This window comes from Orcinus orca, chromosome 8 (assembly GCF_937001465.1).
Source record: "Orcinus orca chromosome 8, mOrcOrc1.1, whole genome shotgun sequence".
Taxonomy (NCBI): Eukaryota; Metazoa; Chordata; class Mammalia; order Artiodactyla; family Delphinidae; genus Orcinus; species Orcinus orca.
In genome coordinates, this window is record NC_064566.1 from 51,874,386 (window position 1) to 51,898,834 (window position 24,449).

The window sequence follows — 24,449 nt, forward strand, 5'->3', positions numbered from 1 at the left end:
TGGTGTGTTAGTTTCTGCTTTATAACAAAGTGAATCAGCTATACATATGTTCCCATATCTGCTCCCTCTTGCGTCTCCCTCCCACTCTTTGTCTGGTTTTGATATCGGGGTGATGGTGGCCTCATAGAATGAGTTCAGAAGTGTTTCTTCCTCTGCAACGTTTTGGAATAATTTCAGAAGGATAGGTGTTAACTCTTCTCTAAACGTTTGGTAGAATTCACCTGTGAAGCTATCTAGTCCTGGACTTTGGTTTGTTGGGAGTTTTAAAATTACTGATTCAGTTTCAGTACTGGTACTGGTACTGGTAATTGGTCTGTTCATATTTTCTGTTTCTTTCTAGGTCCATAGATGGACCTAAAGATTATCATACTAAGTGAAGTAAGCCAGACAAAGACAGATATCACATGATATTGCTTATATGTGGAATCTAAAAAAATGATATGTGATGAACTTATTTACAAAATAGAAACAGACTCACAGACATAGAAAACAAGCTTATGGTTACCAAAGGGGAAAGGGGAGGAGGGATAAATTAGGAATTTGGGATTAACACATCTACACTACTATATATAAAATAGATAACCAACAAGAACCTACTGTATAGCGCAGAGAACTATACTCAATATCTTGTAATAATCTATAAGGGAAAAGAATGAATATATATATATATATATATATACTGTATATATATCATATATACTGTATGTGAATCACTTCACTGTACACATGAAATTAACACAACATTGTAAATCAACTATACTTCAATTTAAAAAAATTAAAAAAAAAAATCTTTGGAGGCAGACCTGTATTCAAAATCCTGCCTGTGCCACTTTATAGCTATGTAACCTCAGGCAAGTTACACATTCTCTGCCTCAGTTTCCCTCATCTATAAAATGGAGATAATAGTACCTATTCATCGTGAGGATTGAAGGAGACAAGTACACCTCAGTTCTTATCACAGTGCCTGGCCAGTGGTAAACGGTCAGTATGTTACTAATGACAATGATAATAGTCATTAACATAAAGAATCTTCCCTGTAGTGAATCTTGTGAGGGATACTGAGTGCAACACCAGGAACCCAGGTTGGAGAAAGCTGTTAGAAAAACAGTTGAAGAAGCATGCAAGAAAGAAACAAAATTATAAACTATGTACCAAGCCACAGTCAGTCCTATTTAGAAATAGCTACCTACTAAGCGCTTTTGGGGCCCCACAGACACACCACTTTCCCTGAACTGCTCTAACCTGCCTGAAGACAGATGCTCCAAAAGGAACTCAGTTGTTAGAAATCCCCTCCTCAAGAGTTTCACCAACCAAGGAAGACCCTTACCACAGGAGAAGAGATTACAAGTGGACACCACACCTAGATAAACTGTCACCATCACATCTCCCACCTATGGGCTATACTCTAAGGGCCCATTTATCATTCCTAGGAATCTAAGAGGGCTACATCCCCCCGTTCCCTCTTACGATATTTCATCCCAAGTTCTAAGCCACCTCAGGGAGTTATTCATTTTCCTCTGGGTATCTCCCATGTATACATGATATATACATGTCACTAAGCTTGTGGGTTTCCTTTTGTTAATATGTCTTTTATTACACAGGTTTCAGCTAAGAACTCAGAAGGGTAGGGGGAAAGTACTTTTTCTTCCCTACATGACAGTAATTTAGTAGGAGGGTTTCCAGAGTCCTGATGCATTCAGCGGAAATACTGGGGATGTGACCAGGTGCTCGTGGAGGCTCTTCAGGAACCCGAATATCAGCACACCAGAACCTTTTCCTTGGGGCCCACAGAGCTCTGGGAGGCAGAAACCCTGACGTGTATGGTGCAGGGAGGGGGCGGAGGCAGCAGTGTCTAAGCACCTAGTCCTTTACTTGTGTGGCTTCTTTGTGAGCAAGGCACATGCCCTCGCTCCTGTTGAGGAACCTGAGCCAAGTCACCTGGAATGTTCTCTTTGCACAAGTCACTCATCAGTGCAGCCTTAGCTCATGCTAGTCCTTCTGCTGGGAAATGCTTCTCCTCACTAGACTCTGCCTGTAAAAAAATTCTACCTGTCCTCCAAAGTACAACTCAAAGGAGGCCTTCTTATTCATTTATCCAGAAATACTTGCTGAATGCCTACTTATTTGAAACAGACCTTTTTCTGGGGATACCAAGAGGTATAAGGAGTGCAGGCAGCCAGGCAAATAAACAAATAGTGAAATTCAGTGAGATGGGGGCTACAATAGAGGCATTTACAAAGTATAGAGGGGTCTTAAAGCATTCAGCCTGCAGGGAAGGCCACTGGCCACAATTAAATAAATAAAATAATTTCAAGAAAAGTGTTAGGAAGAAAACAAAGTTGGCTAATGTGAACAAAAGTGGCTGGAAGTTTGGGTGTCAGAGAAGGCCTCTGAAGCAGTTCTGAGCCAAGAGTGGAATGGTGAGACCAGCAGCAGCGAATAGAAAGAATGTCTTGTGTCTGGAATGCAGTGAGAGGGGAGCCAAGATGAGATTACACATAAATAAAATATTATACTCTGCCTTTTTCACTCAATATTACAAAGTAAGAATGTTCTTGGTTGTGAAAAATGATTTGTAAACATCTTTAATGACTGTATTAAAATATTTTTAATGGCTGTATTAAAAAATCATATTTTAAAAAAGTTATTTTCTGCTTTAAAAAAATCATCACATGAGGTACACTCCTGATACAGAGACACCCCCTGCTCAGCCTTCAGCAGAAGTCAGTAGGCAGAAGGGCATATGGGGGGTCAGGCAACACCTGCAGGTGTCCTCACTGCCACTTCTGGGCCCCTGTGGTCAAGGCTCAAGTAGCAAAAGCCCCAATGACCAAACCCTGGAGACTGTTGATATGTCCTGTTCCCAAGAGAAAGTGTCTGAGCTCTAGAAACTTCTCTCTCCAGCCTCCTTGCCCCCTCCTTTCTATTGTTCATTCTGCTGTGACTCATGGCTTGAGGAGAAACTGTAAGTTCTCAGATGTCCCCTGCTAGAGACCACTTCCTTGTCTTCCATTTGCAAGGAATAGGCAATGCTGACAAAGACCCTCCTCCAGAAGCTTTGCTCTCCTTCCTCCTCTCTTACCATAGCTTTTGGCTTCTGGCTTCTCTGGAAAGCCAAAGGACTCTTCCAGCTTCTCTCTGCCAACATTTTAGTCTTCAGGGCTTGAGCTGCAAGGTCTGCGGAATTCCTGTCCATACTCGTGTATCCACTTGTTGGCCACTGGGGGAAATGGGGAGGAAGAAGAGCAGGCTCAGCGGAGCAGACAGTAGCGATGCTCGCTCACAGGGCCGTTAAATTCCACACCCTTGGCAACTCACTTGCCTCACCCTGGTCCCAGCCCTACTGTGGACTACAAGACGTTGCTTCAGCAGCAGTAAAGAGCAAAAAGGACAGTGGCACCTGGAAAAAGTCCCTGACAGGTCCTGCTACTACAGACTAATTTTCAAACCCGTGGGTACTATGGTCACTTACCCTTCATATGTAGCTCCTAAAAGCCCGCCTCCCCCAGGGAACCATTCCAGGGTAATGAGAGAAAAGGGATGGATTCTCCTGGCAAAGTCCACCTCAGCACAAGAGTCCCTCTTCTACTTCTTTTTCTGTCTTCAGAGCTAAGTGCTCTTAGACACATATATGACATAAACACATCCCCTACTTATTTCTCTCTTCCTTGTTTGACCATCTCCTCATGGGGAAGCACCTGATGGTTCTCTCCTTGGGATAGAGGACTGGGACTTGGCAACATATTATTCCTTAGCAGTGCTCAGGAATTAAGGCCCATCTGGTAAGGCCAATAAACTTTTACTGACACCTGCTCTATGACAAAAGCCTGGCCTTATGGGCTCCCAATGTACTGGTGGCAACTAATCCAGAATCTGATCACCTCAATATAATGTGGCACTGTTAAGCTTTTGGAATGAAAAGGCTATGTTACTTTCCATCCATCCCCTACTTCACTTTACCCTGAACCCCTCACCCAATTCCCATGCCCAGAAAGGCAGGCCTTACCCCACTTATCTCCTACCAGGACAGGACAGCCAGCATGAAGTGTGTCACCATCCCCTTCACCACTCCTATGCAGGTTCCACCAAAATAGTGCTGCATTCTGAAAACAAGCAGACCCCGCCCCAGGGAGGTCAGCCCAGAATCTCAGTCCTTAGGAAGCACTTGACTGAGGACAAAGGCATGCATGTCATTAAACAAGAAAACTGTCCATGCAGACTGGGGGCAAGGCATGCATAAAATGCCACAAGATGGTATAAGCTGCCATTTACTCATTGACTCATGCATCCCTTATTGAGGGCCTGCTCTGCTCTAGGCCCTGAGGATGCAGAGACAGATCATGTCCAGTTGTCTCAGGGAGTTCAGTCTTGTGGGAGAGACAGACATAAAAACAAACGAGGATGAGACAGTGTGACAAGTGCTGGGGGAAAGGTGAGCACAGGGTGTCATAGGATCACTGAGGAGAGAAACTCGACAAAAAGCACAAGGTGGAACAAAATATTCCTCACACAACTAAGAACTTAAGTGAGCTACTGACTCTTCCTTAGGCACTTCCTAGTAACACCCGCAGGAAGCAGGGATCTTCATCCCCACCTCACCAGCAAGGAAGTTGAGACTTAGGGGCTTTAAATAATGCAACTAAGAAGGAGCAAGGTCAGGACTCAAACCCAGGCATTTTGATTCCAAATCGTATATGTTCTTTCCCCCCCACCCCGTCCCCAGCTTTTTTTCCTATACGCTTACTTTAACCTTGGCCAACCCCCTGAGTTTTGATAGATACCCAGCATTTACTCACTGAATGCTTAGGATGTGCTGGGTACTGTGCTAAGTGCTATGAGGCGTGATCTCAATTATTTGTCTTCATTTCATTCCTGAAGTAAGGGCTGTCATCCCTGATTGATTGATCTGACATTTGGGGGAGATATTAATTCATTAAACAAACCTCTTACCACACTGGCCGCCCTCTGTGCCTTGCTTGACATTATAACTCCTACTGCAATACGTTATGTTGACTTCTGGAGGCAAGGACTACCAGTTTTCCTCGGTACTCTCAGTGCCTCCAGCCGCCAGTGTTTACTAAACGAATGACTGAAGGGACCAGTTGTTGTCAAGGATCCGAAGGGCACTCTCACCTTTGAGGAGCTCTATTGTAATCGGAAGGCACACATGTAATCATCCTCTTGTAATATAAGTGTAAATAAAATAAAAAATAGAGGCACAAGTAAATGCAGGAGTCAAGAAAATTGAGGGATTATCTTTGATTCTGGGAATCAGGGGAGACCTCTTTTCATTCCCTCTCCCAGGAATAAGCTTGCAAGCACAGGCAGCATGAACGCTAGGGTGTTAGTTCTGCACTGCTAAAACCACCTGTTGGGGTCAGACCCCCACTCACCTTGACCACAGGCACGCTAAAGTTGCCGTAGATGAAGGCTGTGGCTCCTCCAGCTTCCACCGAGCTCAGCTGCAAGGCCAGAGGAAGAGCCAGGGTTGAAATATCCCGACTGCCCTACTCTGCCTCACATGACGTCTGATGTCATTTCTGCATAAATTCCCTCTTGTGTGCCCTTCTTTCAACTCTGGGAGAAATACTTATGGAAATACAATCACCCAATTTAGGAACTGAGAGCCTACTCAGTGGCATCAGTATTTGCCTGCAGGGCCACAAGAGGACAACGTTTAGAAATGCCCCCTTTCTTTACCCTTTGAGCTAACATCCTTATTGAGGGTTACCATAAGTAGATTCAAACTTCGAGGCCCTCAGGAAGAAATACAGTTTATGTCACAACCCAAGACACAGACACGTCCCTGAAGTAAGTTTCATAAAATATTCTTAACTACATCAGATGCCCTCTGTTATTTTCCATTTTATTTTATTCTATTCTAGTTCAGATTTCTTAAATACTGACCAGATCCACTAACTTGATTTCACAGCCCACTAATGGATCATGACCAGTGGCTTACAAAACACTGTTTAGAATACAATGATTATATTTGAAAGCTGGGCATCATAGGAAATACTGATTGCACCTTTGGTGTGTTTCCCAGATCACTCAGACCCTCTCTAGGTAATCTCAGCTAAAGGGTTTCACCACTGGTATATTCTAGAATTATGGATGTGTTTACTTAACTTGAAGAGTTTTTTCTGATTGTCAAAGAAATATGTAATAACCTAAACATTTTGAAAAATACTTTAAAATACTTAATATTATTCATCATCTTACCATCTGGAAAAAGAAAAAAGCACTGTTATGGTTAAACTGTAATAGTTAACATTTATTGAGCACTGGCCGTATGTTAGGCATCACACTAAGTCCTTACAAATATATTATCTCACTTATTCCTCACAACAAATATATCATCCTCACTATTCCTGTGAGTTAGGATTGTTATTATTTACATTCTACAGATGAGGAAACCAAGTCTCAGAGAGATTGAGTGGTTTACAAAAGGTCATATAACTCCTTGGTGACTGAGCCAGGACTGGAGCTGAGCCAATGCTGTCTGACTACAAAGTCCCTGCTCATAACCATTATGCTACATACACTCTCGAACATTAGGTTATTTCCCACTGTTTACTATTATAAACAACACTGTGAACATCTTAATGAGTAAAATCATTTTTGCGTTTTAGATTGTTCTCTTAGGAAAGAGTCTGAGCATTAGTATTATTGGGTCAAAAGTATATGCAAATATTCAATACTTTAGATACACACTGCTAAATTATTTTCTCACCAGCAGCATGACCAGAGTGCCAGTCTTACCTCGCCCTGGCTAACTGTCTACCAGCACATTCACAGATCCCACCATATTCGCCTGTGTTACAGAGCAAGAGTTGTGGGAGTTGGGATGTTAGCACTTGTTAGAGGAAACTGAACTGATGCGGCGATTCAGAACCTGGAAAAGGCAGTGGTGATTTTTAGCACATCTTGGCTCCCCCTGTAGTCCTTTGGGAAGGGCGATGAGAGCAACAATTTGCTCCTTGTGTTCAAATAACAAACTGGATGATTCTGTTCAGACCCCTGTTGTCAGCCACTGTAAGCTGTGGGTGTAAGCAAGATACAACAGAGGAAACCTGGACTTTCCTGCCTTCCTCTACCTGTGGTTTCACAGTATAGTGGGAAGGAAGGACTTATCCAACAAATTGAAAAGAGAATCGGATCTGTGTGCTGTGAAGCTCATGAGCAGGGCATGGATTGTAAGATTGGTGGAGGGGAGGGAAATCTTCCCTCTGTAAACCTTCCACTGTTTTGTACTGGGACTGATCTTATGCCCAGTCTGAGTAGAAAATCACTAACCTGATTTCAACTCAATCCTCCCAATACTTCTTAAAGATTATTTTCTCCCTATATAATATTACCCTTATGTTCTCCATAAATCTTATGTCTTATGTTCAGAAATGTTTATGATGGTCTTAACACCAACCTGAAGATGAAAGGATTGGGCATAACCTAGCACTTCCTAGGTCCCACGATCCCATTTATGGGGTCCTATGCTTGCTTTCTGGGATACATGATAGAAACATATTGTATGAAACTTCACAGCGAGATATCCCCTTACATTATTTCATCAGATCCTCATGACAGCCCTGTGAGGAGGCGCAGAGCAAGAAGACAAGCTCGAAGAATTGATGTGATTTGTGCTGAGGCCACATGTTAAGTGGCAGAACCAGAATTAGACCAACTGACTCCAAACCCAAAACGCTTTCCATTCCACTGTGTATCAAAGGCTTAAAACCCAAACATATACACACTCTTGCATTTTGTCATTTAAAATTGCTGGGCTACCCTTACCATAGTACCCTTACCATAGTAACTGGACCTCTGTAATCAGGGAGTCAGCTACAGAAGATACTAGGGGGATAAAGAACAGAGAGATATTGGCCCCTAGATGTCCTATTCTTTGATATCAGTGCACTTCACTGCCTGTGACCTCCCATGCCAGCTTTAGTCATCAACCAGAGATGTACCAGCAGCTGATCCAAGCTGTGTCTCCTGCCCAGAGAGCTGACGTCAGCCATCCCTCTGCCTGATCAGAATGCTCAGAATGACCAGGAGAGGCCAGACACCATTGGCAACGGCAGCCTTCCAGTTCTGCATAAAATTAAAACCAAGCCACATGAAGAAACATGTTGGGATTGCCAGCATTAAAACTACAGAGTGCTGGCCTCTGATTGTCCTTTCTTGGCTACACTGTGGAGACCAGTTAACAGGACTAAGGAAAGAGGGAATGCTAGGGTGTAGGTGTCTGCTATTCTAATGAGCCTGAAACCAGGCCTTCATCTTAGGGTGTTATGTAGAGCACTTACATTTGGCATGTTTATTACTTCATTTAACAGTAATACACCTCTTATAATTTAAGTGACAGATGCCTGAAATTATGACTTGTCCATAGAGAAGGAGGTAAACCCACATGATCTGAAGGGAAGAGGATAGGTGAGATAATAAAGACTGGGTCCGAATTCTATAGGATCAGGTCAGAAACTAGGAGAGGAGGGCAATTTGTTTTAAGGGGGTATAATGTAGATTTTAGTGAAGAATTTATGAGGAGATAAGGAAGAAAATATTCACCGCATATGAGAGAGCCACACTTACTGAATTTCTCTGTAGGCATCTCCGTTCTTCCCTCTTGTAATCTCAGCTGCTTCATTTCTCTCCTCTCTCCCCTCATAGCTCCACAACCTCACCTATAGGTCCATGCTTTTCAACACCAACTAGTCTATGGGACCTCAAAGACAGAGACTCTCACATCCCCTTCCTGTGTTGTTCGGGTCCCAGGATCTCTTGGCCTTCGGTGTAACCCCACTTCCCATCCTAATCACTGACAATGACAAGGTCACATTGAGGTCTACACAACGTAAGCTCTTTGAGGGAAGGAACTGACTTGTATTGATATTTCTTTATCTCTCCTATAGTGCCTAACAAGAGTGCTGTATGAAATTCACAAACATCCTGGAGATTTTTCTGCTGTGAAATTCAGATGAAATCAGTATCTGATATCGCTTTGAAAACCATAAAATAAAAGAGATATAAATAGTCATTAAGTAAGCAGCCCTGGTCCCTCCAGAGCAAGACTCACGTAGATCATAAATGTTGCGACTCGGTTCCCAGAGTTCATTCTGTACAGTGGGCTGGTTGGTGACTGAGACAAAAATAGAACATATCATTATTTTATGCAGATGGCACCAGAGTAACAGCCAGGATGCCACCATAATACAGGGAGGAGAAAAATGGAGGAGTCACAGATGGGATATAGCCTTGAGCTATACCTAGTCAAGTATGTGCCTATCTTTGCTGGCAGGTACTCAATATACTTTTTTTCCTCTTACCACTTTATTAGATACTCATATAAGTGAACTGTATACTACTAATCAAACAAAATTGCTTGTTAGTAATGAAAGCACTATGTGAGGGGTTGATTGCACCTTCAGGTTCTTGGTGAAATAAATTAACATATAAAATATTACAGATAATTATTCTGTAAAAATACCAAGTCATAAGACTGGAGTTCCCAATTATTTGCCAAAGAGGCACACTTTTTTGTCATAGAAGAGTTTAATTGATATAATTTACATGTCATAAAATTCAATCATTGTAAGAGTGTTTTTCAGTGAGTTTTAGTAAAAAGAAGATGAGTCAGCAGCAATCAGCTTGAAACCAAGGCTTTCAATCTACCTAGAACGAGAACCTTTGTTCTAAAATTTCACGCGGTATTCTCTGGGGGCCCTATAAGAGCTCTGTCTCAGAGAAATAAATAACACCCTCGTTGCCTACCCCACGAGATTGGTCACCGACCCCATGGTTACCGTAGCATGGTCAAAGTGAGGCTCATAGTGCCCTCCGATTCCGTAGTTTACCACCTGGAGATACTCTGCGTATGGAGGCTGGACATCAAGGCCTGTAAGGGAGGCAATGCGATGGTCGAGGGTCACCAGCACTGGGTCAACGGTGTCCTTTAGCCAGGCACTAAAACACACCACAGGTTGTAGCATCAGTGATCTGATGCCAGAAATGACTAAATATCTGTGAATGAATGATGTCAACTGCCAGAAGGAAGGAAGGAAGGCAAGGAGGACAGGAAGACAGACATGAATACCTAATTACCTACTCACTCCTCCTGTTAAGTCGGCCCAGTACATTTTGTGCTCTATCTTAACATTCACACATTCATTCAACAAACATTCTCTGAGGCCTACTGTATGCCAGACCCTGTGCTAGGTGTGTGAAGAGTGAAGGTTCACAACACCAGGCACTGGGATACAAAGAGAAAGAAGACAAAACCCTGTCTTTAAGAATGCTATGTTTAGAGACATCTCAATGGAGGAAGCTGGGTGCAATGGAAAAAGCTTTGGATTCAGAGGAGTAAGACCAGTCCTGGATCCTCGGCTTGACCCTTGGTCAGGCCCTTAACCTTTCACCTCCCTTAAGGTTCAGTGTATTCATCTATAATATGGGGATGGTAATAATATCTACTACACAGACTTAGGAAGATTGTGACAGACAATGCTTATGAAGATGCTTTGTAAGCTGTATGTTATTGATTGCTGTAAAACACAGAAAAATCTCTGCTCTTTTGCTCTACTTCAGGACAAACCAGGATAGGTCAAAGGCCAAAGAGCAAAGTTCAGTCTCTTTTCCTGACTGAATGTCTTGTTGAGGTTCTGATAAAGTGGAGGATTTGGCACCAGAATGTGGTCCCTGGGAAGTGAGGAAGTGTTCCCCAAGCAAAGCCAGTGAGCCTCCTGGAGAGATGATGAAGGCTCTTAAGGGAAGCACCTTGGCATGTGTGGAAGACCACGTCCTTGGTCTATAAATGATGGATTAATTTGTTCATTCTTTTGTATGGAGTGCACGCATAGTGCTATGCTGTGGGCTCTAAGGTTTACAAAGATACCCAAGACAAAGCTGTTGTGTTCAAAGAGCTCATGAGAGGAGACACACAGATATACACAAATACAACTGAGCACAAATCAAGGTAGAGTTAAAAATAAGAACCAGCCCCTAAAGTAAAGTTCTGGGGAGCACAGAGGAAGGAGATGTTAATTCTGACTGGGGCACTGAGGTGAGATGGACATGTAGGCCAAATTTTGAAGGGTGCATAAAATTTCAATAGATGGAAAAGACACAGGGATATTCCAGGCTGAAGAAATAGCATAAGCACAGACATGGTGATATACTACAGTGTGTGTCAGCACGAAAGCATTTAGTCTGTTAGAGAAGTAATGGGAGATAATGCTAGCAAAGTAGGCTCAGGGCATGTTGTAGAAAGCTGAGGACACTGTGGTCGGGAACCTGGTCTTTGTGGATAGTGATTGGAGTGCATAGGTGACCTTTGAGGGACCAGTTCCAGTGAAGTTGTGAGGACAGAACCAAAATTCAAATGGGTGCACTGTGGTGGAGGGTGGGTAGTGAGAGGAGGCAATGAGGGTCTCAGTTTCTTTACCTGAAAAGTAAAGAGAATATCACCCACTCCCCTAAAAGCAATGACTCTAAACAGAAGGTGGAATTTTCTCCTTGACACTACAGTATCAGAAAGGTTAGCAAAGCAACGAAGCTGAGGTTAGACGGGCCTTTCAAAACTTAGAAAATAACTTCTAATGTAAAAGGTCCCCAAAACGTACCAGACCAAATAAGTTAAGCCAGATGATTCTGAATCCAAGCTTTCATCACTCACCTCGCTTCCCAGACAACAAAACCATCCACCCAGCTTGAGGTCTGGCCTCTCCCCAAGGATGTCATCATCATCTCCCATGGCTCCGGTGGGGACCCTCCTCTTACGGTATCCTGTCCTTACAGCACAGACCAAGGGCTACAGTGGAGGGGGAGCAGGGATGGAGGGTAGGGAATACGGCTGGGCTCTCAACCATAGAAGGGATCAGATCCAGAGATTCTGGCCATCCCTCTTGCCTGAGTGGTGGCAAGTCATGCTTTGAATATGAGTCAGGAGGTAAAGTCAGATTCCAAATAGAGACAGGACTTGTTCCCTGGAAAAGCAATCCTGGTTAGGAGAACAACTACACACTTAATTTTTGGTCTAGGGCATAGGAGCTTTTTCAAGTCTCTCCCTAATGGCCTCCTAGTTAAGTCCTCAGACCATGTAACCACCTGAGAAAGGCCTTTGGGTAAGGGGAGTGGAAACTGCTCCCTCTCCACAAGAATGTACAGATGTAAACGTGAACTACTGTGGCGTCTCTAATGGCACCTGAATGGGTGCTGCTGACCTTCAGTCACCTGTGCCACAGGCCCAAGGGTGGCCAGCAGGCATGACCAGAGTCCCTGCCAAGAAAGGACCCCTCTTACCTTTTGCTGATGCGGTACTCCACTGGTAACTGCTTTTCGCCTGATGCCACCACAGATCTCTGTAGCTGGTGTGAAGGATGTAAGAGAAAGTCCAAGTGGTTATGATGCAAAGGGAAGGGCTCTCACTTCCATAGACACGCTCTTCTCTTAGCATAAGCCTAACAATCACCCGTTTCTCCTTAATTAAAGGATATTTTGTACATGCTACTAATTTAGTGATAGCTATCAATCTTAAGTGACATAAAAGCTCAGAGTTGAAAATAACCTTTAGCTTCATATCTGGTAAATAGTAAAAACTGAAAAAGGTCTGTAGAACTGAAATACAAGTGATTTTGAATCCCATTTGCATCTGCAAGACTGTGAGTTCTGTAAGAACAAGGACTGTTTCTTATTCATCTTTATATCCCAGTGTTTGGGGTAGGGCCTGACTGATGGTAAGTTAAATTAAATGAACACCTCCAATGACAGGACACTTTCTACCCTCAGAGGCAGCCTGCTACTTCTGAACAATTCTGATAAAAGCCCTTCCTTACAGAGAATCAAAATCTGTTTTGTTTGCAGCTGCCTTGGTTATGGGGAAAAAACAACCAAACAGGTTGGAAGTCACTAATTTAACTGAATGTCTCTATTTTGTTCTGAATGTCTAGATATAGATTTTAAATTATTTTTAAATAAAGTGGCCTCTGATTGCAAAAGTACTGTACCAGGGACAGAAAGAGAAATATTATTTACATAAGGATGTCTACTTCTGCATTTGTCATCAGAATGTCAGCTCCGTGAGGGCAAGGACTTGGTCTTTTTTCAGTGCTGTATCCCCAGGATGCAGAGAAGGCCTGGCAGGGAGTAGGTGCTCAATATTGGTGAAATGTACCCAGGAGTGAATGAACCAGAGTCCTGTGGCTAAAGACACAGCCCCGGCACTTCACATGCGGTCACAGCAGAGCACGGAGCAACAAAGGGCATGTGACAGAAACCCTTTCCCTTCCCAGAGGCTTCTACAATATTATTATTCCTGCTGCTAATCCAGGTAGACAACCTTGGAAAAGGCTCTTCCCTTGCTTCGACCCATTTCCCCAGCTATAAAATGCAGCATGGGAACAATACACTCTTGTAGTCCTTCTCAGCCTCTCCCTCTACAATACTAGGATGCAGGGAATCGGTAGGTGACTGATGTCTCTTTCTAGTCCTCTAGCCAGCATCCTCTCCTGAGCCATTCATAGAGGAGTGAGGAGAGATTCATAGAGAAATAGTCTCTTCTGTTCTTTTCGGACAACATCAGTGGTTTAAAAACAAATCCTAGGGAATCTCCACTCTACCCTGCCCGCCCCCTCTGTTAAAGAGCCACACTGCATTTAATTCCTTTAAGAATTATTTACTGTGCACCTACAAGTCATTCATTTGGGGGGAAGATAATTATTGGTCGTTCTCTGTGCTAAGCACTGTGCTATGCATTGTAAATACAACATAGGAAACCAGACATAAGGCATCCAATGGGGCCCTAATGGACAAGTACAGGGTGCTATGGAAATACAGAGAAGGAGCATCTAGCCCATTCTTATGAAGGACAGGAAGGCTTCCCAGGATGCCCAAAAGACAACTGGAATCACACAGGTGGAAAGAGACCAAGGGAAGAGTGGTTCAAGCAGAGAGAAGAGTGTGTGGGGAGCCAGTGAGAGCACTGCCTGTTCATGGAGATGCAAGTTGTTTAGGGTGGCTAGGGTGTCAGTATAATGGGAACATGCTGCAGAGGGAGTGGCAGCAGCCAGGCCAAGGAGCTCTGTAATCATTTGAAAGCAAAAGTGACCCATTAGGGCTTCCCTGGTGGCGCAGTGGTTGAGAGTCCGCCTGCCGATGCAGGGGACGCGGGTTCGTGCCCCGGTCCAGGAAGATCCCACATGCCGCGGAGAGGCTGGGCCTGTGAGCCATGGCCGCTGAGCCTGCGCGTCTGGAGCCTGTGCTCTGCAACGGGAGAGGCCACAGCAGTGAGACGCCCGCATACCGCAAAAAGAAAAAAAGGGACCCATTAAAGAGTTTAAGTGAGGGCTTGACTCAGTCAGATGTGACCCTTTGCAAATTGCTCTGGCTACAACGGGCCTAATATGGAGCCAGGCATTTCAAGGACAACATATGATCTCTGCTAGTTTACAGTCTAGCTGGGGGGACAGGATGCTAACCCATGAAACTGATCGTGATTCCAGACAACACGTAAATGGCAGAATAAATGAAAGTACCAAACAGGTGGAGACAAAAACTGAGTTCAGAGGAGGGAGGTTACTGTATGTTGCCCCAAAAAGTGCTCTGAAAAAATGTTCCTCCTGAAAGAATCTATGAAAGTGGGCCAAAGTGGTCAGGGATAGGGGCCAAGAGAGGCATAGGGTTTCAGCTGAGTCTTCAAGGATGTGTAGGATGCAGATGGGGGAGGAGTGATGAGAGAGCAGAGAAATGCTTCTTTGAGAAACACACAGTGAAGAGGAGCAGAGAAATTCAACACAAGCCACTGAGGTGGCTGCCATCCCATGGGGCAGCCGCTACCACACACACCCCGGGCTTATTCCTGGGTGAGCCAAAGACCAGACAGGGATCAGCAACCCCAGCGAGACGCTTCTGGAGGAAGGGAGAGTGGCAAGATCTGTGCGTGCCAAACAGATGACCTGGCTACAAGGGATTAAATGAACATCTCCGAGTAGGCCGCCTGTCCTGTTACCACAGCAACAGAGTTGTCCTGAGGAAAAAGGAGCTGCGGCCAAACGCTCCCGCTGGCTCACTGAGAAGCCAAAGCTATTGAAAATACATCGTTCCAATTCACCAGGGAGGGGAGCTTAATCGCTTCAAAAACCTTCTGTACAAAGATTCCAGATGTCTCTGAAGGGCTTTTAGATGAAATTATTATTGCTGTTTTTCTCCCTCCAATCCACGTCTGCTGTCAGAGACTTCCTCAAAATCTGCAGACCTGATCAGGGTACTCTCCTGTTTCAAACTGTCCCACAGCTCCCTGCCTGCCTTCGAGATAAAATCCAAACTCCCCAGCTTGGTACTTCCAGCGCTTCTAATTGTGTCTCACGTTGCAGCCTTATCTCCCATCACCTCGCACCCCCTCCCTTGCACACTTCAGCCCCCGAGCTTCCCCCCACTGTCTGGACACACCACACAGCAGGCCCGTGCACAGATTGTCTGTCTCCTTGGAATACCCTTTGCCACCTTTCACTCTGATGAATCTCAGGTCCACAGAGAAGCCTTCTCTGTTTCTAACTCTCCCCCTTCCCCCATTTGCTCTTCACCTGACTGCCTTTCCCTGCCTTTCCCTCGGAGGAAGGTTCGCCTTTTTAGGCTGCCGTAGCACAACTCCCTCACACACCTCTATTACAGCACGTATCACAGTGCATTGTAAATATGTTTTCCCCGTTCTGCAGGAAGCTCCTAAATGGGAGCGAGCAATACTTAACCTCCTCGTAACAGCCCAAGCACCCGGTACAGCGTCTGGCACACAGCAGGTAAGTGACGGCCTGGCTGCCGGGGTGAATAGCACACCGTGAAGGCCACAATGTCTGCTTTGACACAGTAGTTCTGAGACCATCTCAATGTACCGTTTGTAAAGAGGCAACATGCTTACAGTGGTGAGGTCGACTGCATGATTTTTCTAAATGTTTGCCACACTTCCTGACGGACTAAACTCCCCTCCGCATCAACATCAAGCTTGGTGCGGAGCCTTCTCCATGGGAGAATAAGATAAACTCTCCCTGCTGACTGCAGTGTTAGCTGTACGCTGTGCCTTAGCCAAGGAAACGTGGATGGAAGTAATGCCTGGTGCTTCCAAGCAGAAGCTTTAAGAACCAGCTAGTAGTTTGCCATCTCTGCCTTTTTCCTCTCGCATGAGACGGCAGTGTTCCAAAAAGAGGCTGCTCTGTTGGGCTGGGTCCCAGAGGAAGACAGCACGGGGCGGAGCTGCAGCCAGCCCAAGACAGACAGGCAATGGGAGGATGAAGCCGACCTCTACTGCTGTTGTAGACCTCTTCCATGTATATGGAATGACTGATACTGGGGGAGGAGGGTTCCTTTAATTTTTTTAGGTTAAATTTATATACGATGATATGCACAGATCTCAGGAGTACCATTTGCTGAGTTTTGACAAAGGCATCCAGCCATGCACTCCACATCCCTAACAAGACATTGACAGCACATTTCCAATACCCCAGAAAATCCCCTTGTATCCTTTCTCAGCCAGTCCTCTCCCTCCAGAGGCAACCACTACTGTGATTTTTTTCACCATTGATTAGTTTTATGGAATGGCTGGTATTTTGAACTCCTGAACAGATGAAGTATCTAGTTGTTCAGGCTGCCTATTCTCACACTTCTGAACACCAGTCATATAAAGAAACAAAGGGAAGTTCTTGGCAGGCCTTGGGGACACTCACCCATGGTTCTGCAAGGCCTCTAATTTTCTGAGCCTCAGTGTCACTGACAAAGTCATGGTAGAGAACAACATAGGGTTCCAGGTGGATGACCTCTTTCCGGACAGGCTGGAGCAGCAGGTAGGGACTGGAACTGGTCTCATAGGAGCAGTAGAGACTGGGGATCTGGTAGTGAGTAGGCTGAAAGGAAAGACTAGAATCAGCTTAAGAGAAGAAGGGTCTAGGAGCGGAAACCGATTTAGGGGAACTACAGCATGAAAAACCTGAAATGCAGGAGATTCAGAATTCAGTCACTGATGCTGTCCAAGTGAGCTTTATTTATTTATTTTTTAGTGCATCAGCCTTTCCCCTCACATCGTCCCAATTCTACCTTTTCTCCCTCTATCCGAGCCTGTTCCGTTTTTCATTCCCTGAGAAATCCTACCTGGGAACCCAGGGTCTGACATAACTCCTCATAGGTGTCCCTGGTCTGCAGGTGGGGTACATTGGGCCTCTGGATGACAGCCTCAGCTACGGCCTGGTTAGGGCTTTCTGCCAAGAGCTTTTCGTATTTCAAGACATTCCTGGCCATCCTCTTATTATCTGGGCCTGGAAGAAATCGGATCAGGGTATAACACAGGTTAACACACGGTGGTCCCAGAGAGTGCCGCCAAGGTTTCCTATAGCTTCACTGTCACACGTGACCAGAAACTGGCCACCTAAATAACTCTCTGTGTCCATGCACAGGAGGATGTAAGGCCCTCACTCCCAGGAGAGTACGTGGCAGTAAAAAAAAAGACTGAGTAGGGCCTGGTAGATCTGAAGGAACACTCTTAGACCAAGGAATCATGAGGATGTGGCTGTAGGATGGTGTGATGGTCAGTTTTATGTAGAGGGAAGAAGCTTCAATATTTTATTCATTCATTCACCAACTCTCCAGTGAACATCTACTATGTACCAGACACTGTGCTAGAGGCTAACCTCCCAGAGTTGAGAGTCTAATGGAGAAAAGACACATTAACTACTTACAACACAACACAACAAGGAAGTGCTATGAAACAGAAGTTCAAAGAGCCAAAGCCTATAGCAGAGAGACCCGATCTATCCTTCCCTAGAGAACTGGAAGCTAATTTATTCCCAGCTCTACCAGATCCTTCAAAAAATCCCTAACTGGCCTAGACATAGCAGAGCAGTATGGGACAAAGGGGTTCTAGACGTTGGTTCTAGCCTAGGTTCCTACAGGGGTCTTGTGTCTTGTTTGTGCCCGCTTTGGCTGCAGATCCCCCATGGCTTGGAGCTACCCATGGCCTGCTAGCCTCTGTGCGTGATTCTCAGTGCATCTCAGAAGGAGGTGCTGACTTGTTGTAAGGCTCACAAAGCATCTTTCTCTGAGGAGCTCAATGTCCTTCTAACCACCACTGCCACCACCACCATTATTCTGGCAAAGGAGGGGACAGAAATTACCATCCTTTTTTAACCAGAGAATAAATGAAGTTTGGGGGAATGGAAATGATGAGCCCAAAATACCAACAAAAATATTGCAAAACCATTTATGGAACCAGGAATCTCAATTTGCTGTGTCCTACTTATCCACCTATAATAGTGCACAATTTGGGTTCTCTGGGAGAGGCAGAGATTTTAATAGATAAAGCACAAAGAAATAAAGAGGGGTTGGGTTATCAATTTGTACCACTAACTGTCTGCGTGTTTCCAGACCATACAGCTACTTCCTTATCCTACTGTTTGCCAAATTATCAGAAAGGAATAACATTACTAAATGGATTCATTAGAAAGTGACAGTGAAATCCTACATGAAATACTTCATAAATATTAAAACATAATAGTGATTATGTATCTTACTTTAGTATCTAACTATCTTATTAAAAGAAAACCTGGGAAGCCATCTACCACCAACATTTTAAGCAAAAATATTCAAGTAGAGCTAAGCTAGTAAATCTCCCTCCCAGTTTTACTCTGGTGAGGCGCTGCCTGAAGAGGGTTGAAGCTGAACTCTGTGGCCAACTGGGCAGGATGCTTGCATAGCAAAGTGAGCTCTGGTTTAAAGAGAAGAATTGCTATCTTTCTATGAGCAGCCAAAGTGAACATCCCTGCTGAGTCACTCTCCTTTTTGCACACACAGCTCTCATTGATTGCACTCGTTCCCAGGTCTGCTCCCGACACCTGGATCTTCAAATGTCCCTAAAGAAACTGGCTCCCAATCTCGGACTTGTTCTCCACTGAAGCAACACAAATATATATGACTGGATGGGGGTGGAGGAGGAAGCCTGTTGATATCTTTTTCTTAGCTTTCTAACTAACTTAAAAACTCTTGATCAATATGTAAGATTTAATCAAAAATTAGAAATGTGCCTTGGATTATGAAATTAGAAAAATAAAAATAGACAGCTGTGTTTCATTTGCAAGGACTAAAGGCCAAGAGCAGGAGGGAGTTCCCAGTAAGTCAGACCTGTAGTTATCTTTTATCGTTACGTACTGTACAGAAGAAACTCTCGGGAGAGGCTGAGGGCACAGGAAATATTTCCCACCTATAAAAAAGAAAGAAAAGGAAAAGAAAGAGTTAACTGCACTAAGGATATCTCCTCTGATGAACCATTACATGGATTTTTTTAAAAACTATAAAATATTCTTACCAAGAGTAGCTAGTAAGACTCATTGAAATGAGCTGCCCACTAAAATGTAGAGGTTCTCTGTTCTAGTTCAGGATTTGAGCCCTGATCCAAATCAGGTCTCCTCAGTTTCCTCATTTACAAATGACTTATTAACACCCTTACCAGGGAATGGAGAAAAATAAATGAAAATAAACTGTCTTAAAATGCCCTCAAGTCTTTCAAAGCATGCAAAACCATGTAATTGTAGGGTGTTGTTATTTTGGTATATTTTATTATTAAAATTAATATGGAACTATAAAAACCCTACTAAAAATGTAATTTGCTCTCCAGGCTCAGTACTTCTGAGAGTCCACAAAGTTAGAGGAAGGCAAAGGAAGAACTAAACCTGAACCGTTCCCACTGCATAGTAATGACTCTCCCTGCAGCCATTCAACCTTGGGCTGCATGTGGTCAAAAGTAAACAGGGGATTTCCAGACAAACCTGGGGAACAGAACCCAGGCAGGGTGGGCTGTGATCCTGCTGAGTGCCATGGAATGATGATGAGCTGCTAGAACTGTATTTCCCTCTGATCATTTTATTTTTGCATGTGAAAAAATTCATTTTTAATGATAAAAGTAACAATAAGAACACTATAAAACATAAGAGAAATAGGGGGAAAATGTTACACTGAAACCCAGCAGGGAAGCCCAGTAGTATCAATATTAAATATATTCATGGGACTTCCCTGGTGGCGCAGTGGTTGGGAGTCCACCTGCCAATGCAGGGGACACGGGTTCGAGCCCCGGTCCGGGAGGATCCCGCGTGCCACGGAGCAGCTAAGCCCGTGAGCCACAACTACTGAGCCTGTGCTCTGGACCCTGCGAGCCACAACTGCTGAGTCCGCATGCCGCAACTACTGAAGCCTGCACACTCTAGGGCCCGTGTTCCGCAGCAGGAGAGGCCATTGCAGTGAGAAGCCCGAGCACCGCAATGAGTGGCCCCCACTCGCCACAACCAAATAAAGCCCGCACAGCACAAGGACTCAATGCAGCCATAAATAAATAAATATTAAGTAAATAAATAAATATATTCACATTGTTGTGCAACCAATCTCCAGAGTTTTTTCATCTTGCAAAATTGAAACTCTAATCATTAAAAAACAACTGCCAATTCTCCCCTCCCCTCAGCCCCTGGTAACCATCATTCTACTTTCTGTCTCTGTAAATTTGACTATTCTAGATACCTCATATAAATGGAATCAAACAGTATTTGTCTTTTTGTGACTGGCTTATTTCACTTAGCATAATGTCCTCAAGGTTCATCTATGTTGTAGCATGTGTTAGAATTTCCTTCTTTTTAAAGACTCAGTATTATTCCATTGTATGTATACACTACATTTTGCTTATCCGTTCATCCGTTGATGGATACTTGGATAGCTTCCCACCTATTGGCTGTTGTGAACAGTGCTGCTATGAACATGGGTGTACAAGAGACACACATTTTTTTTTTTTAATTTACCACCCTAACCATTTTTTTTTTTTTTTTTTTTTTGCGGTACGCGGGCCTCTCACTGTTGTGGCCTCTCCCGTTGCGGAGCACAGGCTCCGGACGCGCAGGCTCAGCGGCCATGGCTCACAGGCCCAGCCGCTCCGCGGCATGTGGGATCTTCCCGGACCGGGGCATGAACCCGTGTCCCCTGCATCGGCAGGCAGACTCTCAACCAGTGCGCCACCAGGGAAGCCCCATTTTTTTATTTGGTTGCACCAGGTCTTAGCCTCGGCAGGTGGGCTCCTTAGTTGCAGCACGCAGGCTCCTTAGTTGTGGTATGCGATCTCTCAGTTGCAGCATGCATGTGGGATCCAGTTCCCCGACCAGGGATCGAACCCAGGCCCCCTGCACTGGGAGCTCAAGTCCCAACCACTGCGCCACCAGGGAAGCCCCAAGACAGCATTTTTAATGGCTGCATTTTATTCCATTTAGAAGCTCCATCACAGACAATCTAACCATTCTGCTATTGTTTGGGCATATAGATTGTTTCTAATTATTTAATATCATGAATTATTCTGTTCTGTACTTAACACAGGGATAGTTAAGTAATCTACTAATATCTTATAATGTCAGATATTAACTCAGGGTTATAGATTTTCAAACCCTTTTGAGATGAAGAGAACTAAAATACAATTTTACATATTTTTGAAACTCAAGGGCTTTATCACAAGGTAAAATATTTTATCAAGAACAAAGTTAGAGTTACTTTTGATGTCCCAGTTAAATTCCTTTGGAAATGTGTACACTAAATAATGTTAAATGAAAAAAGAGAATATATACTGTGTATAATATAAAAATAGATTACATTTATTGAGTGCATATGTGTCATAAATTGTGTTAAGGGCTTTACATGTATTAGCTCATTTAATCCTCATGACAACCCTTTGAGGTAAGCATTGAAGGGTAGCAGAATATGCCACCCTAAAATATACCTCTTTGGCATAAAGATTATTTTGAGCTAATTATTTTGAGAAACAACAGATACAGGAGAAGTTTTTCAAACCAGAGTAGAAGTTGCCCTTTTGTAAGGCAAATTTACATTTATAAAGGAAATCTCCATTTGTGAGGGTGTCTCCCCCTGTGTACCTGGAAGAAAAGGATGACTCTACATCAGAGGAGAATCTTATCAATGGAGAAGGCACCCACTTAAATCTACATAACAATCTTACCCTTGCTTGCTATGCCTGGTCACCTCCCAGAACTGGCTCTCCCCACACCTTCTTTCTTTTGTCTTTAGCTGGATACAGTATTTAAGATGGAGGTTTAGATCCCCTCAGAGAGTTACTCAACCTCCCTCCCAGCCCCAATAGCTCCCATGTCTACAGGAGGTATATATGTTAGTTAACTTATGTTTATTGTTCCTTTTGTTAATCTGTCTTACATTACAGGGAGGTCTCAGACAAAAACTCAGAAGGTTATTCGGAAAATTATTTCCACACTCTTACAGCATCATTATTATCTCCCTTTAAAGATAAGAAAATTAAGGTCCAGGGAGGTTAAGTGCGTTGCCCAAGTTTTCACAGAATTTGAACATAGGTCTGCCTGACTTCAGAGCCTATGGTTTAATTACTACACTCTACTGTCTCTCATTATTAGTAGTTACTGAAATGATTTTTCACTAAAATTTATCATGAAAAAGAAATAATAATAGTACTATATATAATATTATATATATTATACTTTTCATGGTATATATAGATACATAATTTTATATGATAATGTAAGGTCCATGGAGGGACATTTACCCCTAATTTACTAAGGGTAAAAAGGGGACCAGAAATTGTCCATAAGACGATGCCAATGTGTTCTATTACTGTGGGATAAAAAAAAAAGTGTACCATGAGAGCACAAAGAAGGAGAGTCTGAGGAGAATTAAGGAAGACTTCACAAAATAGATGACATTTGAGCTACGCCTAGTAAGATGAATAAAATGTACCAAAGCACGATTGTGGAAAGGGAGAGTCTACAAGTGAGAAGAGGAGAAATCTAAGTCGTCATAGGGGAAAAAAACCAAAACAATTAGTCAGACACTGTATTTAAAACTCTGTCTTTCAGGGTGAGCTGCTTTAGTTTATCTTCTCTGAGTCTCCACATCAATTCTCCATTTTCTTCTTCTATTAAAATTCAATAACTTCTCGCCATTTGTTGCATCACAGGGATTCTGTTTCAGCTTTACTATGTAGCAATTAAGCAGCAGAGCTAGGAAGAGCACCTTGGAAAGTTTTACAACAAAGAGCCACTTACCAGGAATTTGCATGAGAGGAACAGGTCTATTTGCTGCACTGCTGTTTTGGCAGCAACACATGGGTTTGGACCACGCACATCCTCCTCCCTTTTCTCAGGAAAAGGGATAAAGGAAAAGGAATGTATGGAGCAGAAATGGTTTATTAGTTTTGGAAACTCTAGGGAATTGGCTCTGTAGTGATTTTTCCAGCCTATTCTTGAAGACTGTACAACTCTGGTGGGAAATGGGATTAGCTACACAAAGGATGGTAGCTCCCACATGTAGGGAAACGAGCTTTCACGAGGGGCACAACAGGTTATAGATCAACAGTGCCAAAGAAAAACAACAGCTGGAGGAGGTACTGAGCTGATGCTCTGGACCAATGGCACCAGCTGTGTATCCAGACACTATTCATGTCACAGCTGGACTTGACTGCAGACGGGAGAGGCTAACAATCAAACTTCTTCCTTGACATTGGCAGTATCATGGCATAATATCTGGGATGAGTTATGAAATGTTGAGAGGGCAAAAGAGCGATCTGCATTGACTATGAAGCTATTAAACATTTGTGGATGCAGCTGCTGCTGCTACAGGTAAGAGACCGCCTCCTACATGGGAGACGATGACTTTAAAGTAGTCAGTACATTGGAAAGAGTACTAACGAAGAATCAGACAGACTCGGGCTCTAATCCCAGCTCTGTGAACTCTGTGACAAGCTAGGAATTCTTTGGAGATTCAGTTTACTCACATGAGAAATAGGGAAATAACAAAACAACTGCACTGCTTGACTCACATTTGGTCCTGTTGGGAAGACGAAATAAATTAAGAGACATGAAAATGCTTAGAAAATTGTAAAGCAGATATAAAGCATTACGCTTACTGTGATGAAAGCAGTGAGCCCCCTGCTACCTCCCCTACCTGGAAATAGGCGAAGGCCAAGTGATCCAAGGCATCCTCTAGACTTGCCTCATCCTCTGTCTTCCATTCTCCATAAGAGCCTCGGAAGAGACTGACAGCCTCCTCCAGCCATGGAATGGCATGGTAGTAATCTCCCATGTCATAGGCCACCTGCAGGGAGCATAAGTACCGTCACTAAAGCCTTAGTCCATGGGTAGAGAAAGGAAATGATACTGCAAAGAGTGGAGGGCCTTTGGAACCCAAGAAGGCAAGTTTTCTCTTTAATTCATTTAAATTAAATAGATTAAGCATCTATTATATACAAGACAATGTACTAGGCATGGAGAATATAAAGCATTCTTGCATTTAAAGAATTTATAATCTGGGGAGATGTGAGATATGAACTCAAGTAATTATAACACTGGGCAGAATGGCATGAATGCTTGAGAATCTCAGAAAGCTTCACGGAAGAAGTGCCATCTGAG

The 24,449-nt window shown here is 43.7% G+C and overlaps 2 protein-coding genes across 9 annotated transcripts in view; one reads left to right on the forward strand and one right to left on the reverse strand.

Moving 5' to 3' along the window:
- The window catches only part of PPME1 (protein phosphatase methylesterase 1), a 103,508-nt gene extending 87,743 nt beyond the window's left edge, over positions 1–15,765 (forward strand). For 2 of the 3 annotated variants that reach the window (XM_033405704.2, XM_033405701.2), the window contains one exon: positions 15,708–15,765. In XM_033405704.2, the coding sequence (XP_033261595.1) occupies positions 15,708–15,750 (43 nt within the window). In that variant the 3' untranslated portion in view covers positions 15,751–15,765. Of the gene's footprint in view, positions 1–8,912; positions 9,018–15,707 lie in introns of those variants that run through there. The other variant, XM_033405702.2, reaches the window with a different exon arrangement.
- P4HA3 (prolyl 4-hydroxylase subunit alpha 3) overlaps positions 1–24,449 on the reverse strand; it is an 86,688-nt gene that overhangs the window by 45,966 nt on the left and 16,273 nt on the right. For 2 of the 6 annotated variants that reach the window (XR_007478692.1, XR_007478691.1), the window contains exons 4-13: positions 23,986–24,135; positions 19,180–19,231; positions 17,131–17,294; positions 16,710–16,886; positions 12,298–12,362; positions 9,804–9,963; positions 9,077–9,139; positions 5,394–5,462; positions 4,007–4,103; positions 3,083–3,220 (exon numbers count right to left, since the gene is read on the reverse strand). Coding sequence is in view for 4 of the 6 variants with exons in the window: in XM_033405699.2 (XP_033261590.1) it covers positions 2,924–3,220; positions 4,023–4,103; positions 5,394–5,462; positions 9,077–9,139; positions 9,804–9,963; positions 12,298–12,362; positions 16,710–16,886; positions 17,131–17,294; positions 19,180–19,231; positions 23,986–24,135 (1,278 nt within the window). In the remaining 2 variants the exon portion in view is untranslated. Of the gene's footprint in view, positions 1–2,593; positions 3,221–4,006; positions 4,104–5,393; positions 5,463–9,076; positions 9,140–9,803; positions 9,964–12,297; positions 12,363–16,709; positions 16,887–17,130; positions 17,295–19,179; positions 19,232–23,985; positions 24,136–24,449 lie in introns of those variants that run through there. The other 4 variants (XM_049713181.1, XM_049713183.1, XM_033405699.2 and 1 more) reach the window with 3 other exon arrangements.